Genomic DNA, 14,301 nt, shown 5'->3' on the forward strand with positions numbered 1-14,301 from the left:
ATGTAGAAAGGAGCCAGCGTCTGAAGAACCTTGAATTGGGGAATTATTCTAGTCTGTCTTGAGCCCCATCAAAGAGGGTGCAGACACTTGCGTACTGTATTGTTAGTGTCTTTATGGCACGTCCGCCTGGAAGGCAGATCCCTGGTGGGCCTCGGGGAATCCCAATGTTCCTGTGTCAGCTCCCCTCTTGACAGCGGGAAAGGCTGCGGCGGTGTCTGCGCAGTTCCAGGGGCTGCTCCCAAGGATGACAACGTGAAGTTACTCTACTTTCCCAGCCCCAGCACCAAAACGCCCCAGGAGAGCTAGAAATCCTCTAGTTCAGAGGCTGGGCAAGTTTCCAGTGGCCTTTTCAAGCCCTCACTTCATTCTTGCTTCACCCACACGCTAAATGCATCACCGACTCTATTAGCCGCAGCGCTGAGAATTTCAGCTCATTCCACAAACAGCCGGCCGGGAAAGGCTCCATCAAAAGTGATAGTTTCTTTAGTTCATCAAATCTCTATTCACTGCAAAAACATTATTGTCCTTGTGGTTTGTGCTTTATGATTGCTTTTATGGAGACAATGAAAAGGCAAACTATACAGGTGGAAACTTAAATTGACTTTATATCGCTAAGGTTTACCATCTTCAAAAATAGCATGCTAGATTAATGCATTTCTGATTTCAGGGTGCTTTTATAAAAAAAAAATTGGTCTTCCCTGCACACAATAATTCTATCAGACAATGGGCCGTGGAAGAAAACATTGTGTGTGATTTATTTCTGGGAGCTTTGAAGAACAAAAGGAGTATTTTCTTACTAATGTGTCTGAAATATCAGATAAAATATGGTCCCAATATGCTAAGGTATGTTTCAGTGATGGACTTTTCCCCCTTTCAATGTGTTTGTTGTAGGATCTAAGGGAGGAATGTGTAAAGTTGAAAACACGCGTGTTCGATTTGGAACAACAGAACCGAACGTTGAGTATCCTGTTCCAGCAGCGACTCAGGCCAGCCTCCGACCTGCTCCTCCAGGTATGTGTTTTTGTGGAAAACAATCTTTGCTACTGAAATGCTATTGACAAGAAGTTACTTATGTTCAAAAGTTATTACTATCTCCATGGGAAAACCATATTGTGTCATTTAAATTTAATGTCTTTCAAATTTCTGACTTTTTAAAGCTACATTTAAGGAAATGCATCAACAAATAATAAATGGTGAAAGGAACAATCAGAAGGCGTCCTCTAGTAAATTAAACAGAATCATGGAATGGAGTCAGGAAGTAATTGACTACTTGGGGGACTGGTATTAGTGTTCTTGTATTCTGTAATAAACAAGGAAGAGTTTTATGTAATGCCTGTGATTTTTCTCCTCTCTCTCTCTCTCTCATTCCTCCTCATAATACAAGACTCCCTATATTCTACTTCAGCATTTTACAGATTCTCTTTGTCTAAATGCTCCCACCAAACTCTTCCGTTACTTACTTTTATAGCATGTAAAGTCATACAAAGTCAAAGTGTTACTATTATCCAAGGAGAGCTCTCCCTATTCCCACCTGTTGCTGGTGGGAGTGGGCTTCTTACAATGTCACAAGAAGAAGAATTTTATGAGACTCGCGGTCATGGATGAGATATTGTAGAAAGCTTCATTTCTGTAGGATTAAACCCCTGAGTTTCCAAGGTTCCATTTCCCTTCACCAGCCAAAGAGGAAGTCCAGCTGTGTCTTTAGCAGAGGTAGGATTAAAGCTATTGCTCCGAGTTCCCATTCCATGTTGGGGAACAATCCAGGCCAGCATCAGGCTAGCTTAGATTGTGTTTCCAGCTGCAGTCCATCAGTCCATTGCATGTGGGGTCTGTGGCCATGGGCCTTGCGACGTCCAGGAACACAGGCAAATGCAAGAGAGCCACAAGAGCCAAGAGAGTGAGCTCCTTTGTCTGGAAGATTATGTAATCCCAAATTTTCACAGGCTTGCATTGGCCCCACCCCTTCATCACTGTGGATGCACCCATCTTTCCTTTGTTGGACCCTTTCCCCCAGTGATTTACAGGAAATGGACCTGTGATTGCCTGGGGAGTGTGAAATTGCAGCTTCCTGGTGAAGCTGCCCAGATAGCCATGCTTATAATGTCTGGCCTTTCCCAGCCCCAGCACCAAAATGTCCCAAGAGATTTAGAAATCCTCTAGTTCAGAGGCTGGGCAAGTTTCCAGTGGCCTTTTCAAGCCCTCACTTCATTCTTGCTTCACCCAAACTAAATGCATCTCTGACCTTTTGTCCTTTCCTATCCTATATAATAAAAGCCTAATATGCAAATCGACCAAACAGTGGAATGACCTGTCGGCAGGGGCAGGGCTGTTGAGCGTGTGGTGCCAGGCCAGTCAAGGTGGGTGCCAGTGGGCAGAAGGAGGGGATGGCAGTCAGGGGGCAGCGGTGACTGGCAGTGGTGGAGGGGCAATCGGGGAGTGGGGCCGACTGCTTGCCATCCTGCGTGTCCCCCGATCGATTGGCCTGTGGGTCACCTCCTGCAGAGGGAGGCCAGACTGTGGCTTAGGCCCTCTTTCCGGGAGGAGTGGGCCTAAGCCATCAGTCGGACATCCCTCAGGGGCTCCTGTCTGTGAGAGGGTGCAGGCCAGGCTGAGGGATTCCCCTGCCCCCCGAGTGCAGAAATTTTCGTGCACCAGGCCTCTAGTTATTAATAACTAGCTAATTACAAAGGTATCAAAACTATCGGCTGATTTTGACAAATTTCTCAAGAATATATTTGACTGCAGGAAAACACATGAATTAGCAAAAGGGCCTGGAGGGCTGATCTTTGCTGTTTGCTTTTTTTTAACCCTATTAATATGCATATTTGCTCAAACAAGTTCCATGAGCCTTGCTCAGAGCATTCTGAGTTTTGGCTATCAAAGAGTATGTGAAGTTTCACAGGGGCAAGGTACATTAATTTACAAAGAATAACCCCCCAGCTGCCTGGCCTAATTGGCTGAAAGAAAGAATAAGGACAGGGGTGTCCTCTAAATTATCCTGTCCAGCACTATAGACACTAGTCACATGGCACTGTTGAAATTGAAAGTAAACTAAATGAAATTCCTATGTCAAACTAGCCATATTTCAAATGTTGAAAAGCTACATTTGGTTAGTGGCTTTTATAGGACATCTCCATCATCTTAAGAAAATTCTACAGGACAGCACTTTTCCAGACGATTGAGTCAGTGTTGCTAATTTACCCTCTGAACTTTGGCATAAACATCTTTGCTGGACTTCTCAGGAAAATGATAAAAAAAATTGCAATTCATTTTAGAGAAAGAAAGATATTCAATAAAGCTGAGCATCAAATGTAATCCCCACCCCCCCAAATTAAAATAAACCACTCTCTGAATTGTAAAATAGATCTCATCTCTTAAATCAATTTCCTCTCTTCTTTCTCTGTTAGAGCATAATTCATAATTTATGGCTCAAAATTGTGTGGAAAAAAATCGTTATCTCTTTGGTTTCCTAGTCCAGACTACAATAAATGTTGGTCATAGAGAATTTTCCATCTTTAAAAACTTGTATTTCTTTTCCTCTCTCATAATCAAGATCCTATTTTATAATTATTTTTAACAGCTATTGCATATTCATGAATTTTTCTGTTTTTCCTGTTTTAACTTGAAGCTTTTGTACTCCCTGTTTCTGAGTTATGATGGTTTGTTTCGACAGTCAAGACAAGTGCCGTAGATATTTAAGCTTTTTCATTGGCCAACACAAATTTCTTACATCCATATCCAAATGGCAGGGAAAGGTATGTATGCTCACAAAAGAACTCGGTGTTTATTCATTGGGTGTTTTCAGTCCACGCACTCCATATTCCTCCCCAAGAAGTCCTCACTTCCAGGAGCCATTCTAATGTAAAGGATGGGCTGTTACTAGTTCTGTGAGGAAGAATGATAAACAGTGTGGTGCCTGCCCTCTCATACCATACAGCTCACAGTCATAGACAATATAACTGGCTTTTCAGGTGGTCTGTTTAGTATTTGACTCATGACTGTTTTCTGGTGGCACAAATACATATGGCCAAGGGAAAAGCAGCCAGAGCTTGCTTTGTGCCTTTGAAAGCTCTGTCATTACCTGTTGAATGGAATTATGAATAAATGACACAAATTTATTCTATAGGTTGGGGAGCTATTTTGCATGCCCCAAAGAGAATGTTATGCCTCCACCTCTCCTTCTGTATTTTCTTATTTAATGCGGATACTTCGGAATTGTGCTGCATGCAGACCAGCCAGGTCTGCCTGAGGGTGTGGCTGGTGCATATGGCAAATTCACCACTGTGCCTGGTCCCAAATATTATAGTCGGTATAGCTTCTGTCCACAGACTGAAGAGGTTTCTAAGTCATTTTCTGCAAATGTGAGACAACTGCATTAGTGGTCACTGTCTGTATACAGCCTAATGGTCCTCCATAATCCAACGTAGCTGCCTACAGAGAAACATAGACAGAAGATGGTGAACGAAACCATTGTGAGTTTAGTAGATACATTGTAAATGGTGGAAAAGAAAATAATTTATAAGCATCATATTTTTTGTCCCTAAAAAATTCAGAAAAATAGATTGCATGGATATTATTAGGTGACTCTTGTAGGAAGAAGAAAAAGGGATAGTTCTAAAGATCAGTTGACAGATTCTGAGAAACTTACAAAGGGAACTAACCAGGTCCATGAGGGGAAAGGAAAAGAGCCTAACCTGAAAATTAAAATCCTTAGAATGGCAATAAGCTTCTCTGTTGATTCCAATTTTCAGAATGATATCTCTGGGACTGTGTATAGTAACAAATCTGATTAAGGGGGCCCTTTATATGGAAATCAACAATTTAAGCTAAATTCTGAAGAATAGAGAAGCCAGAATCCCAAAGGAAAACTTTTTATAATGATCTTAATGGTACTGGAATCTCTCACTAAATTTATTTGAACCTACTGGCTAGAGATGAACCAATACTCACAACTTCCTCTTATAAATCATATAATTGTGTGGGTTTTTCTGAAGTAAGTGTATTTACTGCTCTTACAAGTTGAGTTGAATGTTCACTGTGAATGGATTGTATTTGTAACTCAGTATGTTTATGCCAGTAGTACATGTCATGGTAATTATGTATTTTAACTACTATATAAATCAATGAAATATGATGTGAAAAGAACTATTTCTATAAAACAAAGTTGAGTGCTTCAAAAGTAGCTAGGAAGGCAAGTCACTAAAAATAAATGTTCACGATCAAATGAAATATAGGTGTCTAACGGTAAAACAATATGGGAAACAGGAAATACTAACTGTGTTATGTATAGAGGTATTCTGCATGCAAATTGCCTCCCGCATGCCTTCAAATTCTTGTTCCACTGTTAAGAAAACCAAAAACTAGAAATCAGACACAATGCTTAAAGCATGTGTTTGATGCAAAAAAACAAACAAACAAAAAACATACACACAATTATTGGAGGACTCCAATATTAAGATCTTTAGGCAAAGAAGCATATTTGGCCTTATCAAATGCTATTTAATAAATGTATTGTGCTTATCACATATCAGATACTATTCTGTAATCTCTACAGTGTTCACCCATCTGATCTCTATTAAGATTCTATGAGGTAGGAACTATCACTGTACCCATTTTACAATGCGGACATGGGCACAGGGAAGCTAAGTCACCAGCTGGTAATTGACAGAGAAGGGATTTAAATCCATGGTCAGGCTCAAGCTCTTCCCTTCCCTTTCTGCATGCCCTCTGCATGAAACACGGACGGGTAGGGGGGACCTTTCTCAGATTCCGCACTGACATTTTGATTACCTGGCCCACCTGTGCTCGAGTCAGGTCAGGGGGTCTGCAGCGCAGTCATAATAAGGAGCCTGCCATGTTCACACATGTCTGAAAGGCTCTTGATGTGTGGCACCCAAGGACGTCCCCTCCTGTGTGTTCTGCTTTTGTCTTGTTTTGGATACCTGTGTTATCATTACCTTGATAGGACATCATTTTCGTATTTCTGCCTAACTCACTTTTTTCTTTTTCTTTTTATCTGATATATCAAAGAGTCCTGGTACCCATATCCTTAGGCCAAGATAAAAAGAAAACAATGTTATAATGTAGATTATTCACACAAACAGCTGAAAATCTGACAGCTTAGAACCGAAGTGTAAAAACTTGCTGTCACTTCTTAGCGTGCTGGCTTTTTGTTTGCTAGTGGTTTGTTTTGTATTATTTTAGATGAGATGAGAGGATTTGAAAAGCCTACTGGTGCTTCTGATTATTTTTTCCTACACCCAGTCTTCATTTTCAGAGAACAAATCTATCTTATTTGGCCACATGACACACTTCCCGCTCCACCTGTCCTCAAGCACCAATCCTGCCGCCACCTCTCAGGGGCCTCCCAGGTCAGTGTGGTTCCCCCTTAACTTCCCCCTGCGAAGCTCCTGTGTAACTTATGACGCGTGCCACACAGTAAGCAGCTCCTGGTCCAGTATGGAATCATGGAACCTTCATCTCTCATGGTGGAGGTCATGCAGGGCAACCCCTGGCACCCGGGATTTCATGTCACCTTTTCATTTCGCCTTGAGGGCAAGAATGGTGAATGGGGCTTTTGACCCTTCACAGGTGTTGCCACTGTTCATAACACATATTCAGTGTCTACTTGTTGATGGCTTAGTACTTACATACTTGCTTTTTGAAATTTAATTTTCTGTGTTGGGGGATATTTCTTTTCTTTTTGTTTGACTTTGTATGCAACAATCTCATTACCTTCATGCTTTTTCTTTCAGTTTTGAAGTATAATTGACATGCAACATTGTGTGTGTTTAAGGTGTACCACATAATGATTTGATAAATGTACATATATTGATTACCACAATAAGTTTAGTTCACATCCAGGACCTCACATAGTTACAATTTTTTGTGTGTGTGTGTGATGAGAGCTTTTATGATCTACTCTCTTAGATTTCAAATATACAGCATGATATTGTTAACTGTAGTCACCATGTTGTACATTATATCTCCAGAACTAATTTATGCTATAAATGGAAGTTGATACCTTCGATCAACTTTGTCAGTTTCCCTGACCCCCACCATCACATGCCTCTAGCTACCACCAATCTATTCTCTGCTTCTAGGAGTTCGTTTTGTGTAGATTCTACATATAAGTGAGATCATATAATAATCACGTTTCTCTCTCTGATTTATTCTACTTAGCATTATATATACAGTATATTACAATTTCTTTTGTCCATTCACCCATTTATGGATACTTAGATTGTTTCCATGTCCTGGCTATCCTATATAATAAAGAGCTAATATGCTAATTAGACCGAACAGCAGAACTGCCATCCAGACGACCTTCCAGACGAAGCTGGGGCTGTGAGGGCCTGTGAGGGCCGAGCCCCTTGCACATATTTTGTGCATCAGGCCTCTAGTTGTAAATAATGCTGCAATAAATATGGAGGTACAGAAGATATCTCTCCTTTGAGGTAGTCATATTATTTTTTTTCCAAGTGGAATTGCTGGATCACGGTAGTTCTATTGTAAGTTTTTGAGGGACCTCCAGCCATGTGTTCCACAGTGGTTGCACCAATTTACATTCACACCTAGTGTGCAGGAGGGTTTCTTTTCTCCACATCATCGCTAACACTTATATCGATTCTAATTTTTATGATAGCCATTTTAACAGGTGTGAGGTGATGTTTCATTGTTGTTTTGATTTGAATTTCCCTGATAATTACTGATGTTGAGCATCTTTTGATATGTCTGTTGGCCATCTGTATGTCCTCTTTGAAGAAATGTCTATTCAGGTCATCCGCCTATTTTTTAATGGGATTGTTTTTTGATATTGAATTGTATGAATTTCTTATACTAGTATGTTTTGGATATTAATACCTCATCAGATGTGTGGTCTCCCATTCAGTAGGTTGCCTTTTTTAAAAATATATATATTTTTATTAATTTCAGAGAGGAAGTGAGAGGGAGAAAGATAGAAACATCAATGATGAGAGAGAATCATTGATCAGCTGTCTCCTGCATGCCCCACACTGAGGATGGAGCCCACAACCCAGGCCTGTGCCCTGACCTGAAATGAAACTGTGACCTCCTGGTTCATAGGTCAGTGCTCAACCACTGAGCCACGCCAGTTGGGCAGTAGGTTACCTTTCATTTTGTTGATGGTTCCCTTAGCTGTGCAGATGCTTTCTAGTCTTATGTATTCTCTTTGGCTTATTTTTTTTAATATGTTGCTTGTGCCTTAGGTATCATATCCAAGAAATGATTGCTAATACCCATGACAAGGATTTTTTTTCTCTATTTATTTTAGGAGTTGCATGTTTTCAGGTTTTATGTTTAAGTCTTCAAGCTATTTTGTGTTAATTCTTGCTAGTGGTGTAAAATAGTGGTTTCATTTCATTCTTTTACATGTGAATATACAATTTTCCAAACATCTTTTATTGAAGAGACTGTCTTTTCTCCATTCAGTATTCTAGTCCAATATTAGTTGGCCGTATGTGTTTGTGTTTATTTCTGCACTCTTGATTCTATTCCAATGGTCAATGTGTTTGTTTTTATGCCAATACCATACTGTTTTGATTACGATAGCCTTGTAATATAGTTTGAAATAAAGAAGTATGATGCCTCCAGCTTTGTTCTTTCTCAGGATTGCTTTGACTATTCAAAGTATTTTGTGGTTTTAAATAAGTTTTAGGATTGTTTTCTAATTCAGTAAAATATGTTATGGGTAAAGATTGCATTGAGTCTGTAGATTGATTTGGGTGGTGTGAACATTTCAACATTAGCTCTTTTACTTCGTGAACATAAGATATCTTTCCATTTATCTGTGTCAGCTTCAGTTTCTTTCATCAGTGTCTTACAATATTCAGCGTAAAAATCTTTTACCTCCTTGGTTATAATTATTCAGATTATTTATTCTATTGTAAATGGGATTGCTTACTTTATTATTTTTCAGATTATTTGTCAGTTTATGGAAATGCTAGTTATATTTTTATGTTGTTTTTGTATCCTGCAACTGTACTGAATTCATGATTAGATCAAATAGTCTTTGGTGGAGTGCTTAGGATTTCTATATATATTAAATTATGTTATTTACTACTTTCTTCCAAAATTGTATTCTATTTTTTTTTACTTGCCTGATTGCTCTAGCTAGGACTTTCAGTACTATGTTGAATAGAAGTAGTTTTGTTCCTGATCTTAGAAGAAAAGCTTTTATCTTTTCACCATTGAGTATGATGTTACCTGTGGGTTCATCATAAATGGCCTTCATTATGTTGAGATATAGTTCTTCTATACACAATCTTTAAGAGTTTTATCATAAATATGTACATTTTGTCAAATGCTTTTTCTACATCTTTTGAGGTGATTATATGATTTTTATCTTTTACTAGAGACTTGGTGCACAAAATTCATACACGGGGGGAGGGGGAGGATGTCCCTCAGCCTGGCCTATGCCCTTGGGGGATGTCCGACTGCCAGTTCAGGGGATCCAGCCTAAACCAGCAGCCAGACATTCCTCTTACAATCTGGGACACTGCATGCACCAGTGACCATACTTTTCATACAGGTGAAAGGCATCTTGCTGTTGTAGGGGCAGCTACATTTTTTTGCCCTGATTATAAAAAGTAGTACATAAAATGACCCTTCCGAGGCAATAGTACCATTTTCCCCATCATATGGGTGGAAAAACTGAAGCAGAAAGAAGTTAAGTAATTGGCTTTGTCACGCCAGTGTCAGAAACAGGGCTGACCACAAAATGTGCAAACCAGAGTCAGTGCATATCATCGCTGCATCATCCTGTTTTTTCAGTGTTAGAGTAGCCTTGCCAGGTTTTAATTTTTAAATATAGGGTAAGGTCCCTAGACCTGCCAACAATCAGGGCCAATCTGTGGGACAACTGGCAGGCAGGGTGATTGGGGGGCCCCCACTGGCCCCTGCCTTGGCTGTCTGTCTGGTACTGCTCACTGGCCTGCCCTGCTCCCCAATCACCGCCCACCCCCCAATTGCCACCTCTGGTTGCCTCCCTCTCGGGCTGAGGGGTGAGGAAGGGGGGTGCAGACGCTCAACACAAGAGTTGTTCAAATCCACTTTCCATATAGATTCTCTGTTTGATCATAATTGAGAGTGGGGTATTAATGTCTCCAACTATTATTGTATTGCTATTTATTTCTCCTTTTACTTCTATTACTATTTGATTTTAAGTGCCCCAATGTTGGGTGCATAACTATTTACATTTGTCATATATTCTTGATAGATTGACCCTTTATCATTATTTAATGACTTTCTTTGTCTCTTGGTCATTTTTAGCTTGAAGTCTATTTTGTCTGATATAAGTGTAGCTACCCATTTGCTTAAAATGTCTTTTTTTTATTCCTTTACTCTCAGACTGTGTGTCTTTAAAGCTAACATGAGTGTCTTTTAAGCAGCAAAGCATTAGATTATTTAAAATACATCCAGTCATTCTGTGTCTTTGGTTTGAAGAATTTAATCCATTTATATTTAAAGTAATTATTGGTAGATATGGACTTATGCCATTATGCTCATTGTTTTCTGGTTGTGTTTTAGATCCTTCGTTCTTTGCCTCTTATCTTACAGTTTTCTTTTGTGATTTGATGACATTTTGTAGCAGTACGTTTACTTATTTATCATAATCTTTTGAGTAACTACTACAGGCTTTCCTTGGTGGTTACTCTGAGGCTTTCATATCTTATATTTATAATATCCTTGTCGGAGCACAGCTCCTTCTCTGCTAGTGGTTGTATCCCCACAGATGCAGTGGATTAAGACATGAGAAGTCGTAGGCATATAAAAAGACGTTATTGCAGACCAAGTAGCCATTGCTAACAAGGAGCCATCAGACAAAACAGTTCTTCAAAGTAGCCCCACAAAGCAGCTTACACTGGCTGGTCAGTTGCACATCTTTATATAAATTCAGACAAGAGAGGCTCTTGCCAAATAGTGACATCAGTATTTGGGTTATAGAAAGGTATTCCTGTGCAGTGCCATCAGGGAAACTGCTGTGTCATTGCCTTTGCACATGTGTCTGGCAAACTGACCTTGAACATCCGGTGTACTCGGATTAGGGTTCCCATAATCCTATTTTAAGATGACAACTTAACTTTAGTAGCATATGTAAACTTTACATTTTGTGTCTCCTTCCTCACATTTTAGGTTATTGATATTATAATTTTATAAAATTTTATACTGTGTATTCAATAAATTATTATAATCAATAGGGGCCTGGTGCATGAAAATTCATGCACTGGAGGGGAGGTCCCTCAGCCCGGCCTGCCCCCTCTCACAGTCCAGGAGTCCTCAGGGGCAGGAGGTGACCTGGCAATCAGGGGAAAGTGATGCCTCCATCACACCTCTGCTGCTGCCACTGCTAGTAGCACAAGCCTCGGCCATTCCTGGTTACCTGAGCCTCGGGTGGCAGACATCCAAGGCTTGCCTGCCCCTCAGGCCAGCCCTGGGAGGCTGGAGGGCTAAGGGAACTGGGGGACTCCTGAGGCAGGCACATGGAGTGGCTGAACCTGTTTAGGGACAGACCCGGCCATGCCGTGCACCTGCTAACCTGGCAAGGCTGAGGGGACTGGGCGTGCCATCTTGTGGCTGTGGGCACTGCCATCTTTGAGGGTGGGGTAGTCAATTAGCATATTCCCTCCTTATTGGCTGTGGGCGGTGGCGCCATCTTGTGAGGGAGTGAAAGTCAATTAGCATATTCCCTCTTTATTAGATAGGATAGTTTTTTTAATACTTTAAAGTTAAACTATAATTGTAAGTGAACCATACACCACCATTATAATATAAGATAATCTAACTTTGACTCTATATTTACTATTACCAGTGAGTTTTATATGTACACTTATATATTTTTATCATATTAATAAGCATTTTTTAATTCCATATAGAAGAATTCCCTGTAGCATTTCTTGTAAAGCGATCTAGTGGTAATGAACTCCCTTAGCTTTTGTCTGTTCAGGAATGTCAATCTCTCCTCATTTCTGGTATTCCTGGTTGTGCATTTAAACAAAACTTTAAAAAGTCTTCCAGACTTTATACATTTGTTTCAGCAAAGATAATTCTTCATCATAATGTATATTATTTCTTTTGATTGTGTATCACAAGTCCCATCAGCTTTCTTTACTCGTTCTCATTCTTTTTTTTTTTCTTTTTGCTCCAAAGATTGGATAACCTCAAATGACCTATCTTCTAATTTACTGACTCATTCTTCTGCTTGGTCGAGTCTAATGTGAAGTTCTCTATTGAATTCTTCAGTTTAGTCACTGAATAATTTCTGTTGAATGTTTTTTCTTGTTGTTGTTGAGCTTCTCATTTTGTTCTAATTTTATTTAGTTGCCTGTTTATGTATTCTTGTAGTTATCTAAACTTCTATAAGAGTATTTTTCAGACTTCTTGGTCAGACAGTTGTCTATTTCATTAGGGTCAATTATTGAGCTTTTTTAGTTTCTTTTGATAGTTTTGATAATCATGTTCACCTGATTCTTCATGAGCCTTGATTCTTTGTGTTGCTATCTGCACATTTGAGTAAGCAGCTTCTTCTTCCGGACATTACATATTCACTCCACAGAGGCCGTCCTCCTCCAGTAGCTCAGCTAGAGGCTCTGGACCACTCGCCTGGAAGCATCGTTGGGCAAGTGGAACTTGCCATCATGGTCTCTGTCTGGGCAAAGCCACTGCCTGAGATCTGAGTATGGGGGGTGCCACCAGTTGGGAACAGTTGGATAGGACTGCTGGCTTGGTTCCTTGCGCAAGCAAAGCAGTGGGAAGGGATTCACAGGTGCCCAGATTGACTGGTCAGTCTTCCCAGTTAGGTGCCATACTCAGCCATTGGGTGAGACTGCAAATTTTCTTCTTTCTCTGGGCAGGGCCATAGAGCAGGCACCATAGCCAAGACAGCTCCCTGCCTGGGAACCAGAATCAGGCACAGCTGTCCACTGAGCTCTATGTTCAGACAATAAGCCAAGACCACTGACTCAACCCAGTAGATGGGAAGAGCCACTAGCCAGATTCTTTGCTTGCAGCTATAGAGTGGGCCACACAGCCTCCTGGTGCTCTGGTCAGGAGAGATAGAGCTACACTCATCAGTAGACAGGGCCAAGATCCCATTTCCCTGCCCAGCTGGTGCAACAGAGGAGGCCTCAAGGCCAGAAAAGCTTGCTGGCTAGGGACCTGAATCAGGCGGAACTGTGCACTGAGTTTCCTAGTCCATGTGGCCACCAACTGGGCTCTGTAGATGGACAGAGTGCTGGGGCTGACCAAAAGACCCTGAGCAATGGATGAATGGATTACTCCGACACAACACTTGCTATGAAAGAGAGAGCTTAAGGGACTGCCTGGCTAAATGAACGAGACAACCTCGATCACCTGCCTAGTTAGGCTTTTATTGTAACAGCCTTTTGAGATAAAGTTTATCTTCTAGATCAGCGGTTCTCAACCTATGGGTCACGACCCCTTTGGTGGTTGAATGACCCTTTCACAGGGGTCGCCTAAGACCATCCTGCATATCAGATATTTACATTATGATTCATAACAGTAGCAACATTACAGTTATGAAGTAGCAACGAAAATAATTTTATGGTTGGGTCACAACATGAGGAACTGTATTTAAAGGGCCAGAAGGTTGAGAACCACTGTTCTAGATATAATCAGTAGGATAAGTAATCTTGGGAGGGCACATGTGTTTGCAGTGTCCTATAAGCAAGGACACCTAAAGATTAAGCATAAGGATTCCAGTAAACACCCGGGGGTCTGCACATGCACAGACTTGTTTGGAAAGGTAAGGAATAATTAGGGGCGCCACCTTCGGCACTCCCCTAAGTCAGAATTCCAATAAACAGGGTAGGCAGCCTTCCACATACTTCCCTTTTCTCGGAATGTCCACCCTTACAAACTTTCCAACCAAGTCTCTTGCTTCCCCACAGACAGGGCTGTTGGCTAGGCTTTCTGATCAAGAGCAGCTATAAGCTACACAGCTTTCTGTATTCTCAGGCTAGGCTTCCTAGTCAGGTGAGGTTAGGCACTATTCCAACAGTAGGCGGAGCTACAGATTTGTTTCCTGGCCCATGCAGGGAGGCAGACTTGTGCCAAAACCAACATGGCTCATTCTCTGGGGACCCAAATCAGGTGGAACTGTGCATCAAGTAACCTGGCCAGATGGAGTCACCAGCTTGGCTCTGTAGAGGGGACAGCCATTACCTAGAATCTCTACTCTGGTGCTGCTAGAAGGAGAAACTTGGTCTGCCCAGATCCAGGTTCCAGTTGCTGTCCCCTTCTCTATCCCAGTGTGATGGCCAA

At 41.0% G+C, this 14,301-nt stretch overlaps 1 protein-coding gene across 1 annotated transcript in view; it reads left to right on the forward strand.

The window, feature by feature from the left end:
• Positions 1-14,301, forward strand: part of NCKAP5 (NCK associated protein 5) — an 870,011-nt gene that overhangs the window by 669,286 nt on the left and 186,424 nt on the right. The window contains exon 11 of the mRNA XM_081095330.1: positions 892-1,011. Coding sequence (XP_080951456.1) covers positions 892-1,011 — 120 coding nt within the window. The remainder of the gene's footprint in view (positions 1-891; positions 1,012-14,301) is intronic.

The sequence above is a fragment of the Myotis nattereri genome (assembly GCF_964212035.1).
Source record: "Myotis nattereri genome assembly, chromosome: 7".
In the NCBI taxonomy this organism is placed as follows: domain Eukaryota; kingdom Metazoa; phylum Chordata; class Mammalia; order Chiroptera; family Vespertilionidae; genus Myotis; species Myotis nattereri.